At 53.0% G+C, this 12,575-nt stretch overlaps 5 protein-coding genes across 5 annotated transcripts; 2 read left to right on the forward strand and 3 right to left on the reverse strand.

Annotated features, from left to right (window-relative positions):
- Positions 1 to 5: 5 nt before the first annotated feature.
- LTS14_010138 (uncharacterized protein) lies at positions 6 to 401 on the forward strand (the record flags this gene model as incomplete). The annotated part of the gene is made up of 3 exons (XM_064842815.1): positions 6 to 37; positions 102 to 216; positions 324 to 401. The coding sequence occupies 3 exons, from the start codon at positions 6 to 8 to the stop codon at positions 399 to 401; spliced, it is 225 nt and encodes a 74-aa protein (XP_064689635.1).
- A 478-nt stretch (positions 402 to 879) lies between these two features.
- MAK10 (N-alpha-acetyltransferase, non-catalitic subunit) lies at positions 880 to 3,091 on the forward strand (the record flags this gene model as incomplete). Its single annotated transcript, XM_064842816.1, has 2 exons — positions 880 to 1,008; positions 1,076 to 3,091. The coding sequence occupies 2 exons, from the start codon at positions 880 to 882 to the stop codon at positions 3,089 to 3,091; spliced, it is 2,145 nt and encodes a 714-aa protein (XP_064689636.1).
- A 1,040-nt stretch (positions 3,092 to 4,131) lies between these two features.
- Positions 4,132 to 4,719, reverse strand: LTS14_010140 (uncharacterized protein; the record flags this gene model as incomplete). Its single annotated transcript, XM_064842817.1, has 1 exon — positions 4,132 to 4,719. The coding sequence occupies one exon, from the start codon at positions 4,717 to 4,719 to the stop codon at positions 4,132 to 4,134; it is 588 nt and encodes a 195-aa protein (XP_064689637.1).
- A 1,014-nt stretch (positions 4,720 to 5,733) lies between these two features.
- LTS14_010141 (uncharacterized protein) lies at positions 5,734 to 6,329 on the reverse strand (the record flags this gene model as incomplete). Its single annotated transcript, XM_064842818.1, has 3 exons — positions 5,734 to 6,096; positions 6,172 to 6,246; positions 6,306 to 6,329. 3 exons carry the CDS (start codon positions 6,327 to 6,329, stop codon positions 5,734 to 5,736), a joined length of 462 nt encoding a protein of 153 aa, XP_064689638.1.
- A 477-nt stretch (positions 6,330 to 6,806) lies between these two features.
- Positions 6,807 to 8,922, reverse strand: LTS14_010142 (uncharacterized protein; the record flags this gene model as incomplete). Its single annotated transcript, XM_064842819.1, has 3 exons — positions 6,807 to 8,006; positions 8,065 to 8,823; positions 8,890 to 8,922. 3 exons carry the CDS (start codon positions 8,920 to 8,922, stop codon positions 6,807 to 6,809), a joined length of 1,992 nt encoding a protein of 663 aa, XP_064689639.1.
- Between the last annotated feature and the right edge of the window lie 3,653 nt (positions 8,923 to 12,575).

The following is a 12,575-nucleotide window of genomic DNA, read 5'->3' on the forward strand; positions in this document are numbered from 1 at the left end:
TCAGAATGGCGTTCGCATGGAAAGCCGCAGGCATTACGTATGTCGCACTATTCATGCCGTCTCGCAAGACCCCAGACTGACTCTCCCGCCTTTGAATACAGCTACAACCGCTACCTAGCCGTCGCCGCGCGTGTCGTGCGCCGCTCATTGAAGGATGATAAGAGATTGGCGGCTGAGAGGAGGGGCGAGATGGATTTGAGGTTTGCCAAATGGGAGGTACGTCTACATCCATTCCCGACGGAGGTTGAGAGGAACTGGAGGGAGAGAGGGAGTACATGGGAGGAAGTCGTTCTTAAGGACATCGCTAATGTGTTTCTGAATAGAACGGCAAGCAAGGCGAGAGCAAGAATTTGGCGGAGGCGAATGAGGCTAGTATGCAGCAGGCTGCTAGCGGGCAGTAGAGGGCGGAAGTTGAGTTGGGCGCGGAGGGTGGTGGGGAGATGGAGAAATTGAGCTGAGGCGTTGGGTGAAACGGGCACTCTACGGACATCGTCTCCGCTATCAAGCCATGGTCAATAATGCTCGAATTCGTATTATGGGAGAGGTGGCGCGCCTGTAACGCTGTGTACATATATCATGCCAACCAACGCAGTGCCAAGCTTTTTCTCGTTGCTGGCTTTAACCTAGTGAACTTTCGTACCTTCCCTCTGATATACATATCTGCCCTCCACAGCTACCTCTGTACTACCCAATGTTCCGTCTGTAATGACCGCCATGCTTAACGATGCTGTCACTCAGATTACTTCATTCTGATGATAACGAGCTGCACAGCACCGTGCAAGTCAGGCTGGCCGGAAACCATCGGATATGGTCCTTATCGACCACGACGCAGACACAAGCATCGCTGCAACTCGACTAGAACGAGAGGCTCGCTCAGCCATGAGTTACGCTGGTCCAAAAATACGGGATGTGACAGGAGAATTTGACGCTGCTGCAAAGCAATTGCCACCTGGACGGCTTGTTAAAGATGAATATTTCACTTTATTCGAGGCTGTTGGCGCTCTCGAGGTACGTCTCTCAGATCTATGCTCGCTCGTGCCAACTCAGACGCTGTAGTGGTTAACAAAATAAACAGATCATGGATCCGAAGATGGATAGCGGGTTCGTGCCAGAGGACGACACAGCAGAACCGGAGTTCGATGTGTGTCGAGGACTACTGCCAACGGAGGTGCTCTGGATTATGGATCAACTCCTCGGTTTGCTGATCGGCTGGCATGATGGCTATCCTTTGTCTCAGACCGTTTTCACCTCGTTACATGTCGATCGTCTGCTATCTCCTGACAACAGACGCCCTTACAATCTCCACTTTGGCTCAAGTGTTAGCACCGGGGTATCAGATACAGAGCAGGTTATCCATCTTGTGCTGCGAGCTTACTGCTTGGCACTGGTGAAAAGCTGTGCTCTGGTCCTACACACCATACAGCTGCAGAACTTCTATGAAGAGGAAGATTTCGTGACGCATTTGTTCGGACGAGAGTTACTACATGGTCTAAGTGCCGAGGACGCATTGGGTTCAATCGGCGAAGCGATGAACTGGCTCCCTACGTCTGATATACAGAAAGATGTCCGTGATGCACTATCTGCACGCTTGGATTTCATCTGGACATACGTGTCACTTCTGACCAATGATCTGAACGACTGGCACGACCTGACAGATGTGCTTGATACCATCAAAGCTACTCACCATCTCGCTCCACCCATACCTGAAGCCTTCTCCGACAAAGTGCAAAGACAACTCGCCTCTAGCACACCACCTCGGCCCATGATGCAAGTCTCTTGGGACTTAGCATGTCAGAAGTGGCGAGAGATGTGCGAAGATACCGTGGCGGCTGGCAGGCTGACGACAGAAGACATCTGTCAAAGCCCGCAAAGCCTTCAACGAGCGATTTGGGCTTTCGCTTACCGTGATCCACCTCCGAATACGTACGCACGAGCGTATCTGCAGACCATACTCTTCGGTGCCGAGCGCCTCGGTGAGAACACGTCTTTCTTCGACCTATTACTTGTTGACATTCGAGATCTGGTTCTGGCTGGCGACCCGTTGGCCAATCCAGACAATTTCCTCATCGAAGTGCCTTCGGACCCTCGACACCAAAGTGCTCGTATTATGGAGGTCTTCATGGACAAGGTGTTCGACGAATACATGAATTTCTTCCGCATGGTCTGCCAGAATCGATGTCGTATACGAAGGACGTTCACACAGTCGATCGGCGTGCTTGACAGTCTGGAGGCCGTAGCGGTGCAGACTGACGCGGACCTGGATGCCATCACCCCAATGCGAAACGGAGATGTGCTTCTATGTCCCATGACCTGCTGGGTCAGATATCAGAAATTGCAGATCATGATCTGGACGATACAGCTTGGTATCGAAACGGACGTCTACCTACCGCACGAGCTGAGCTTGATGTACTGGCTACTATCGTGGATACTGGAGCGCAAGCTCAGTCTGATCACACATAGCGAGGTCTTCTTGGTCTGGCGGATGAGCGAAGCCAATGGTATGCGTGACACGAGGGTTGTTGCCGAATGTCTGTCTTCACAAGACTACCTGCGGAGCTTGCGAACACAAGTTGAAGCCGAGCGCTCGCTCTCAATAGCTCTGTGGCAACTATTCACCGTCTTGACAGCCGTCAAAGCAATCAAGCCGCTGAAGCAAGACTATGCTCGGGAGCTTCTGCTGTACGAGGCAAGGATGAAATCCTACCTTGGTCTCACCCAGGATCCCATCCCACCACTTTCGGAGTATAAGGCTGCCAGGTCTGCCCTGGGTAGTGTGCAGGAAGTCTGTGGTACCACCACAGCCATGACAAAACAAGCCAAGAGTCATCTTGCCGAGCTTAAGAAGATGACGCCGCACCAGGCGAGGTATGTTGGGACGGAAGAGCAGTTTAAGCGGGAGGTCAAGCAGATGGAGACGACTTGCGTGGCTATTGCCGTGCAGACTTCTCAACTCCTGCGACTGTCTGTGCACCAAGCAGAGATGGGAAGTGCGACGAGTGAGGAGAAACTAGGTATCGAGGCGACGGTACCAGCTCCTGGGTCTCGGTACCATGATTGGTGGGTCGTGCCGCAGATCAAGTCGACGAAGTGAGCGGCGAGGTCACGGGTCTGGCTCGTCCAACTAATGGCGACACAAGTTTTAAGATGCAGTGCCTCTGAATTCCATTGACTGCGATGTCACGAATGGGTAAAAGGCTTCCGTACTCGGATCTGAGGTCTCTGGCAGTGAGATCAAATATCGCATTCACTGCTGCCTCCTACGCCATCGAGACACATATGGACTGTATTCCACGATTATCCGCTGTACGCTGGTGAAGGCGATGGCCCTCCGGACACGAGAGGCTCGCTCTTTCGATGCCTCAGAAGGACAAAGCCTCGTTCAAGATTGGTGATCGCCACAGTACAAAAAAGAGGCTTCGTAACTGCTGGAGTTGATCGGAACCCACGTTCCTAGAGATCATCAAGCGAGCGCGACTATTGTGCAACTCCTGTAAGCTCGACACAGGAGCCAAGACCGCGGACGCAGAAGCTACCATGACACATCTACTTCACACCATGCACACATCTACCAACTACACCTTACCACACAGCTCTGGCGCTGAGACTGGTGACCTCCACTTCCGTCTAAGCGCACTGCTAGTCCTCGGGCGTGGTTGGCGGTCTGCTCTTGCACTGGCTTGGCGTACGAGCGGATAGGATGTATCAAGTTGCGCATAACCATTATGGATGATAGATACTTGCCACAGATGTAGATATACTTACCAAAAGGTGGTGATGGAAGCGGTATAAGGCGGGTGGTGTGGCCTGGATACCGAGAGCATAAGGGCGAGCTGCAGACGCTGCTCGTTATTACTGTTGGGCACTGTGCCACCGGGAGCCGCCATGGTGTGTCACGATTGAGCATCGCAGATGGCGGAAGCGATATCGACAGTATACGCCACTCGTATGTACAAAAGTCATCAAACCATCAATGGCCTTCCTAGCCATATATCATGACCACACCATTCCTCCCTGCCAATCCCAGTGTAAACTCCGAGCCGAGTCTATCCATATAGACACTCCCCATACCAGAACCAAACCGAACTCCACGCAAAAGCACATACCACAATCCAATCCCAACCCCCCAAAAGCTCACAAACTCAACTGATCCGCCGAAATGCGATCCGCGCTCCTCTCCCGCTTCACCATACTCAACTTGTAATACTTCTCCTCCCCCGTCGCCGTGCGCCCACCCACGAACCACTTCTCGCTCGGTCGCACTTCCCGGAAGCCGCCGGAGGAGTCGGAACTACTCGCGCTTCCTCGCCGCCGCGCTTGTCGGGCCTCTTGGACGGTGGGGTAGTTGGGTTGGGGTTTGTTGGGGGGGCCGTAGACGGGTGGGCCCACGCTGGGTGAGGAGGGCGAGCGGGGGAGGTGTGTGGTTGGACTTACGAGGTGTTGGAGTTGGTGGGAGGGGGTTGCTTGTTGTTGGGATTGCGTCGCTGCTGCCGCTGCGGCGTAGGGGTTTACTTTGGGGTTTATGGGGCGCGGACTACTGGCTGTGTGTTCGGAGGCTGTGGATTGAGGTTTTGATGTGGTAGATACGGCGGTCGTCCATATCGTTGCCGTCGAGGCTGCGGCGGCCGAAGTTGAGATTGAGGGTGAGGCTTTGGGTAGGGTTTGGGAGTGGGCTCGGAAGGCGGCGAGGAAGTTGCTGAGGTATGATCGTTGGGTTGGCATGATCGCTGTGCTACCCGTCCGGCGAGGAGTGTGTGGTATGTACTTGTTTGTGCTGCCCGTCCGGCGGGGAGTGTCGTCTTCGTATGTGCTCGTGCACTTTCTGCAGTCTCTCTCTCCAAGAAATCAACGTCCTCTCCTTCACTCAACTTTCACATGCCAAGATCGTCACAGTGACTCCATCATGGTCGTTGGCGGGGTCGTGGGGGAAGAGGAATCTTATAGACTGATACTGCTCGTTTCGCCCACTGACCGGCAGTAGTGGTAGAGACCTTGGTAGCAACTCGGGTACCACGATCGGACCGATAGTAGCCGCAGTGGCTTGCCAGCGATGTTGGAGTTGTCCAGGTCGCACGACGGGGCGGAGAGGATCGGGAAACTCTTTCCGAAAACGCCCGTGCGTGGACCGAGGGAAGGCCTACAACGACGACGACGAATGATATAGTCTTGGATCGTTTTTGATACGAATCATTATGAAGAACAATAAGCAGCGCTGTATCGTCAGCACTGCCGATGATTACAAACAAGCAATGCCCTTCCTGCAAAAGCAATGCACGTCCATTTCGATATGGAATACCGTAACTGACCGCGAGACGCCCATTGGATCACGAAGCACCATCAGCTGATTGTCCAATCCTCGCAAGGTCTGCATCTGGTCGATGCTCCTGTGTAAGTAGGCCAAGTACCTGACCGCAGCAGAATTCAGAGCGTCTTCAGCTGTATCGTCTACCTTATGTGGTTGCCTTGACACGCACCAAGCAAGGATATCATCGAGACGTGAAGACGGCAGAAGTTTTTGGGAACACGCTACGTACCAAATCAAGTTGCAGATGACTTCCGTGGTCTGTGGACCGGAAATGTTATGGGTTTGATTCACTCATATATAGGAAACCATCCAACGCCATTCCCAGCCTTCGTGTCTCGTGAACAACAAACGCCTCCACGCGTATCAAAGCCCTGAAGATTATAGATGTTCTGAAAGCAAGCAAGCAAATCACACTTCCCTCATCTGAAGCTCTACGCAGCCTGCTTCCCAACCATCGCCCCCGCAACCGGACACTTCTGCGCCGGCGCATCATCCGCCACCTTGGGATGCACATGCACCTTCCCCTCATGATGCTCCAACTTGGCATTCGTAACGGGACATACCTTCCCGGCTTCCTTCTCCGTCAGGTTCGGGTGGGTCGGGGGTAAGTAGGCTGAGACGGGGCCCACGACGGGACAGATCTCGTTCTCGACGGGGTCTTTGCTGGCCATGCTTTTGACGGCGGGGCATTGTTCGGCGTCCATTGCGCTGGTGGAGTCCTTGGGGATGCTGGGGGAGGTGGGGTGGTTGTGGATTATGGAGGAGTCGTGGTGGGCGACTTTCGCGTTGGTTACCTGAGGGGGATGTTAGTGCTGGGTTGGATGTGCATGTGTATGGGTTCAAGCGCGAGGGAAGGTCGGTAGACGTACTGGGCATCGTGCTTCTGGGTCAGACGACATCTCCGGGTGGCCTGGTGGCAGCACGGTGGTGCTTGTGCCTACGACCTGCGAAAGGATCAGTATTGCATCCTCATTGCTCTTGATGGGTAAGGCTGGATACATACGGGACAGACTGCAGCGGCGGCCATGTTTGCGTTCTTCTGAATCTGGTTCACGTTGTTGTTCTTTTGATGTTGTCCAAGTTTTTGGGCGCGATATGACGAGAGACAGCAAAGACTTGAGATCAACAAGGCAGCCCTTCTGACTGTACTCTCAAAGCTCCAAGGCTTATCGAGGCCGCGATCGTTTCGTCTGCTGCTACCAACCTAAGCCATCCCACTTTTTGACCCCGCCATGGTCACATGCAGTGGGTAATCCGAGACACGAGAGCTGTAATTGGCTGTCGGCTTAAGGAATGCCGAAGATATATGCACGCGTTTTAGCAAAGACCGGGGCAGGGCAAGGCTGGATGGTTTAGAACTGTCTAGCGCTCTAAGTAGAGCAGCTGTGATGGATGAAAGAGGTGTAAAGACGATGAACGAGGACGGGGCACTGCACGACTGAGTTGCTGCCTTCTACGGAAGGTATACATGCATGGACGATTATGCAATCATCGTTCGCAACACTCATCGTGCATCTCTCAACCCTTCAGGGCCCGCAACCTCCGCCTTCGCCTCATCCCCAAACCGAATACTCCTCTGCCAACCCCCAGCCCTCACGGCCGTGGGCGTCTCAACCCCGCTCCCCTCAAGACTCTGCCTCCTCGACCTCGCAGGCGACTCCACGGGACTCGTCACATTGACCTTCGGCCCATCCTCATCCCCATCCTCAATACCAGCACGATCAATACTAACAGGCGGATCATTGATAGCATGGCCGATCAACCTGGCATTTCTAGGGCCAGAGATATCGGGTCGTGCACCACCGTGATCATTATTGGTATCCGGCGAGCCGCCTGAGGAAGAACTTCCGCTTCCAGTAGCGTCCTTGTTCGCTTCGTTTTGACGGTGATGGGCTTTTTGGTTGGCCGGTCGAGTGAGGTCGTCTGCTACGTGCTGGGCTGCCTTTGCAAAACTCCTCGGTACCCAGCTCCGCTTTTTGGTTTGTGCTTCGCCTCGTTCACTCGTGGGCAACCGTCTGCGTCTGAAATGCGACATCAATGTTCTCTCCTCGTTCATAGCCGCTGCACCGATCGATGGCACACTCGGCTCGTCATCGTCAGTCCGTGCCATACTCTGACTCGCCGATACACGCTCGGATGAGATGGCTGTACTGATCGTTCGCGGCAAGTAGAACCCCAGCTTGCCCAATGGAATGGAAAGACCGTGCACGAAGATGGAGCAGACTGCCAGAAACCAGATCACCACGTTCAAGACTTCGCTTAGACGTGCTGCATCTTCGCGTTCCTGGCCGTCGACTTCGATTTCGCGCAGGAATTGCCGCGCGATGTAGAGGTAGAAGATGGCGCTCACGCCGATGGGGCCGAAGAAGCCTACGAACATGGCGTGGGTGAGCTCCTCGATTTGCGGGATCTTTTTGTGGAAGAGCAGGACCATTGGTAGACGCCTCAAAAGTAAGACCAGGATCCCGAGGGGTATCAGGCGGTAGATTGGGATCACACTGTTATCCACGAATGAGTGCCAGGGGCAGACGGCGCCGAACCACATAAATATTGCGACGTTCAAAAGCATGTCGATAGTGGGTTGAAGGCTGTCGTCCATTGTTTCTAGCCGGAACCAGTCGTCCCAGGTGAAAGCATTACCAGCTATGAAGCAGGCGAGCACGTCGTCGGAGCCGAGCATGCCGACAGTGCCGACAATGAAGAGCTAGAAAGACCGGATTAGCACGATCTCATTCCTGCCGAATCATAACTTGCGGACTTACAGCGAGTGTGATGGCGAAGACGAGAAAAGACTCCCGATCAACGTAATGCCTCTCTTCAGCCCAATGCAACAACTCTTTCGCTATCCACCCCACCACAGCCCCATAAGCAACAGACATCAGGATCGTATAAGCCCACGTCTCGTAGAACCACAACGCCATTGCTCTTCCCGCCCCACCTTCTACCCCGAGCCCATGATCGCCCGTGAACTTGATCAAGTACAGCGCGAGAAACAGGAAAGGATATCCCAGCCCATCGTTCGCACCGGACTCAGCAATAATAATCTTCTGCAACGGTCCCGGAATGTTCTTATCTGCGAATTTGCCCTTCACGATGCTGTTACTCAAAATGGGATCCGTAGGCGTCACGCTCGCTCCTACTGCAAGAGCGAATAGGAAATTGATGTTCGGCACCAGCGCCCAAACCAACAGACTCGTGCTTATCCACATCAAACACATCCCCGGCCCCAGCAGGATACTCAGGCTCTTCCATTGTTTCCACAGGTACTTACTAGGTAACTGCACGCCCGCCAACACCAACTGCACGCCCAAGACTAAGCGGGTGAAGTAGAGGGTTATGGTCTCGAGATCGACGGCGTTCCCATTCGCGAAGTCGAGCGGTTTGATCCAGTTTGTGGCGTGTGGGCTGAAGACTACGCCGGCGAGAGTGCTGATTAGGGCTTCGGAGAGGTAGAATTTCTCTTTGAGCAGGTAGGAGACGAGGCCGAAGAGGGTGATGAAGCCGCCGATCGTTGCGCAGACCTGGGATGTTATTGTTAGATTGGGTTGTGGTTGGTCTTGACTGTTTGGAGGAGAGGAGTTGCTTACGATGTTGAAGTTGACGATCTCGAGGCTAGGCATGGCGATGTGTGGTATGCCAAGCGAAAGGCTTCAGAGGTATGGTGGGTATGAGGCTTGTCTAGGAACCTAGGTCGAGTCTTGATATCCTTATCTCCTCGCAAGATTGTCTTAGGTATGTACAGAATATGCGTTCTTAGGTTGATCTCTCATAAGCTGTACAAGGCTTGTTATCGAACTCTCTTTGCAATTTTTGCCAATGCTGTCGGTGGTTCTTGCCCAGGATGCCTGGGTGGGAGAGCGTGTGTTATTGGGTGCTGGTCATTGTAAAGTCTTCTTCCAGTGAATCCGGTGGCCGCCAGCGTGATTGATCGATGGTGACTGCAGACGGGTGCGTGCGTACGTGAGTATGTAGGATATGGAGTTTGACCAAGAGCAAATCAAGAGCAAAAGTAGGCTTCACTGTGCACTAGGGAATGCTATATCGGTGGTGATGATGCTTGGGAACCACATGAGATATCTCCGCCAAAGCTTCGCGCGGCATCGTCCCGGCTTGTCACCACTTCTTCATTTTCTCCTTCTCTCTTCTAGACCTGAACTCTACTCGTATATCTGAGCTTATATGTTATTGCCACTCCGTCAGCCCACCGTTGGAAACTATGCGATCCCAATCAACCACGGCTTCGTTCGCTGCTCCATCAGCCAGCCTTGCTAGACAGCTCTCGAGATGCTATCCGGACGGTATATCGCGCAAGGCTAGCAAGCATGACCCGTCTTCTGGTCTTGGGACTTCTTGACCACTCGAAATTTGCAATCCAGAGTGACTTCTGGCTGTACCTGCTGGTGGCTATGCTAGCGTGCCCATAATGGGGATATCAAGACCTTGAGGCCTCCGCCTCTGGAGTGGAGTAAACAGCCCAGACTGCATAGACGATTCACCCAGAGTCGCCGTCTTCAAGGCAGATATGTTCGAATTCCCTCTCAGACTGGCTTATGTGCCCGTGAGTTGTCTTGACCTTGCTCATCTACGCCGAGATCCGTTGGCAGGACTCTGACATTTCCTCAATCATGGCTTCTTAGGACAGGACTCCAGGCCATTGGAAACAATCTACGAGAGGCGTGTAAACCTGGTAGTAGAGCTGTGCTATCTCGGCAAGTTCTCTAGTCAAAGAGAACGAAGTCTTATCTCCTTCAGAGAGTCAAGGTGCAGGTATCGTAGCTGGTCTTGAAGTGTTGAGCCTCGCTTGTAACATAATTATGTGCTGCCAGACTGTTCATAATCGAGGTTTGAGGCACGGTGGTGGTTCAGAGAGACTTCACTCCAATCTACAGACGTTGACATGTGATCCCAATCTTACAGTGGTCAGATGGTTCATGTCTCCATCGAACTCTTGTGTCTGACAGAACGACACTCCATGACAGCACAAGAGAACCTTGCCTCGATAACACTCTCCCTGAGCTCACAGCAACACACACGACAGCACTAGGCAGCAATATACAGCTTGTCAACACGGTCACAACAGGAAGGCTAACCAAAGCTAAGTAGCAACATGAATCGGGGTAGCGCTGAGCAGCGCGCTCGCCGACTATTCGACGTCGCGCAGGCACAAGCTCGAATGACTTCGACGGCCAACTCGAATACGGGAGCCAGAAGACAGACGCCGATGGTTCTGCCAGACTCGCCACCACTGACACCTCGACCTGCTAACCGTCGACGCACGATCAAAGTTGAAGACGATGGGACTCCTCGATTGGCAAGAGATTCAGCGGAATTGACAGCAGAAGTGTTGGCTCTAGACCCGAAAGCTTCGGAGTCTGATCTACCCGCCCTGAACGACGAGCAGTATGAGGCTCTGAAACTCATCATGAGCGGTCGAAACACGTTCCTAACCGGCTCAGCGGGATGTGGCAAATCGACTGTCGTGCGCTGGGTAGTTATGCTGATGCGTGCGGTTGAAAAAAAAGTATGGATCACTGCACCTACCGGTCAAGCGGCTTGTCAGATCGGCGGTATGACATTGCACAGCTACATGGGATGGAACACTGATGCTCAGAAGATGACGATCAAGGAGATTGGCAAGAATGCCACGGGCAGAGGCGTGCGGGACCGCATCCAGAATACACATGTTCTGATAATCGATGAGATATCAATGGTCAGCAAGAACATGCTTGACAGGATCAATCGAGCTATGCAGGATGGCTCTGGCGAGAAGGAGAAGATGTTTGGTGGGAAACAGGTCATTTTCTGCGGCGACTTGTTTCAATTGGCGCCCGTCAAGCCGTTTGAGACATGCTACTCATGCGGGAAGTCGTATAGACTCTGGCACGTTCAAGGTGGCTAAGCGGGAAAATCATCGCAAGAAAGTCGAAGTGGTGGAGTGCAACAGTTGCCCGACAGAAGAAGAGCCAGTGCTATGTGAATTCTGGGCATTCAATTCCTCTGTTTGGCAGGACGACGATCTCCATCTCGCATATGTCCATCTGCAGACGAACCACAGGCAGAGCGAAAGAGCATATATGGATCTTCTCGCCAGATGTCGCGTTGGCGCCGAGCTGAAGCCAGAGGACATGGCAGCACTTCTCCTACACAATGCGGACGACGCTGGACTCCGTCTTTTCAGCAAGAGAATGGCCACTCAATTATATAACAAAGAGCGGTTGCAACAGCTACCCGGTATGCCGATAGTGTACAATTGCTACGACGATTTCCTTTTGCAGCCGAAGGATCAACCCAAGCTCCAGACTCGCACGGTGAAGTCTAAGACAGATGGCACCTTGGTACAACTCCTCGATCACCGCTACGTGATCAAACTGCAGCTGAAACCGAATATGCCGGTGGTCCTGCTGGCTAATTTGGATGTCGAAAAAGGTTTGGTCAACGGCAGCCAAGGCATGATTGTCGGGTTTGAACCATATCACGACATGGCCATACCACATGCCGCAGGAATCGACCGAACACCTGGTACCGCAGGCGAGCATGCAAACCCGGAGAGTGCATATCTCGCTCGCAAGGGTTTCAGCGAGTATACGGCCTACCGCCATGAGCAGTGCAAGAACTTTGTCTTCGAAGCCGGTAACGACCATCGTCAATGGCCGATCGTGCAATTCAACAATGGTCTACGTATTACAGTCTTCGCCAATTGCGCCATGACTCTACTTGGGGAGAATAAACCGTACTCGCTTGAAATGCGGACGCAGATTCCACTGGCTCCGGGTTGGGCGATGACGGTACATAAGGCTCAGGGCATGACTTTGGAAAAAGTGGTCGTTGATATGGCTGACAGCTCACTCCATGGTCTGGCGTATGTTGCTTTGTCTCGAGCAAAGACATTGGCAGGGTTGTGTGTCCGTCTTCAAGGCGGGTCGTTGGGCAAAGGTGCCAATGAGCAGGTGCTGAACTTTTACAAGACGACGATCTGGGACGTTGGAGGTTTCAGGAATGCCTGATCAATAGGCCTGAGATGGGTTCGTGTGGAGATGGTTGACGAACTGATGAAGAGCGATCTACGATATGCATTTGTTACTGATAATGGAGCTGGCCTTCAATAAGCTCATTTTGGCGTTCATGAACTTGGAGTCTTTGCGACATGATGAAGCCTCCGAGGTCGGCAATACGTGAGTTTCATGGCAGACATGTAGCCGGACCCCTCAAACAGAACGAGTACGACGACGTTATGATTGACCCCTCATCTATCTCAGCTGTATGTAGTAGCAAG

This window comes from Recurvomyces mirabilis (genome assembly GCF_035927965.1).
Source record: "Recurvomyces mirabilis strain CCFEE 5264 chromosome Unknown scaffold_37, whole genome shotgun sequence".
Lineage (NCBI taxonomy): Eukaryota > Fungi > Ascomycota > Dothideomycetes > Mycosphaerellales > Teratosphaeriaceae > Recurvomyces > Recurvomyces mirabilis.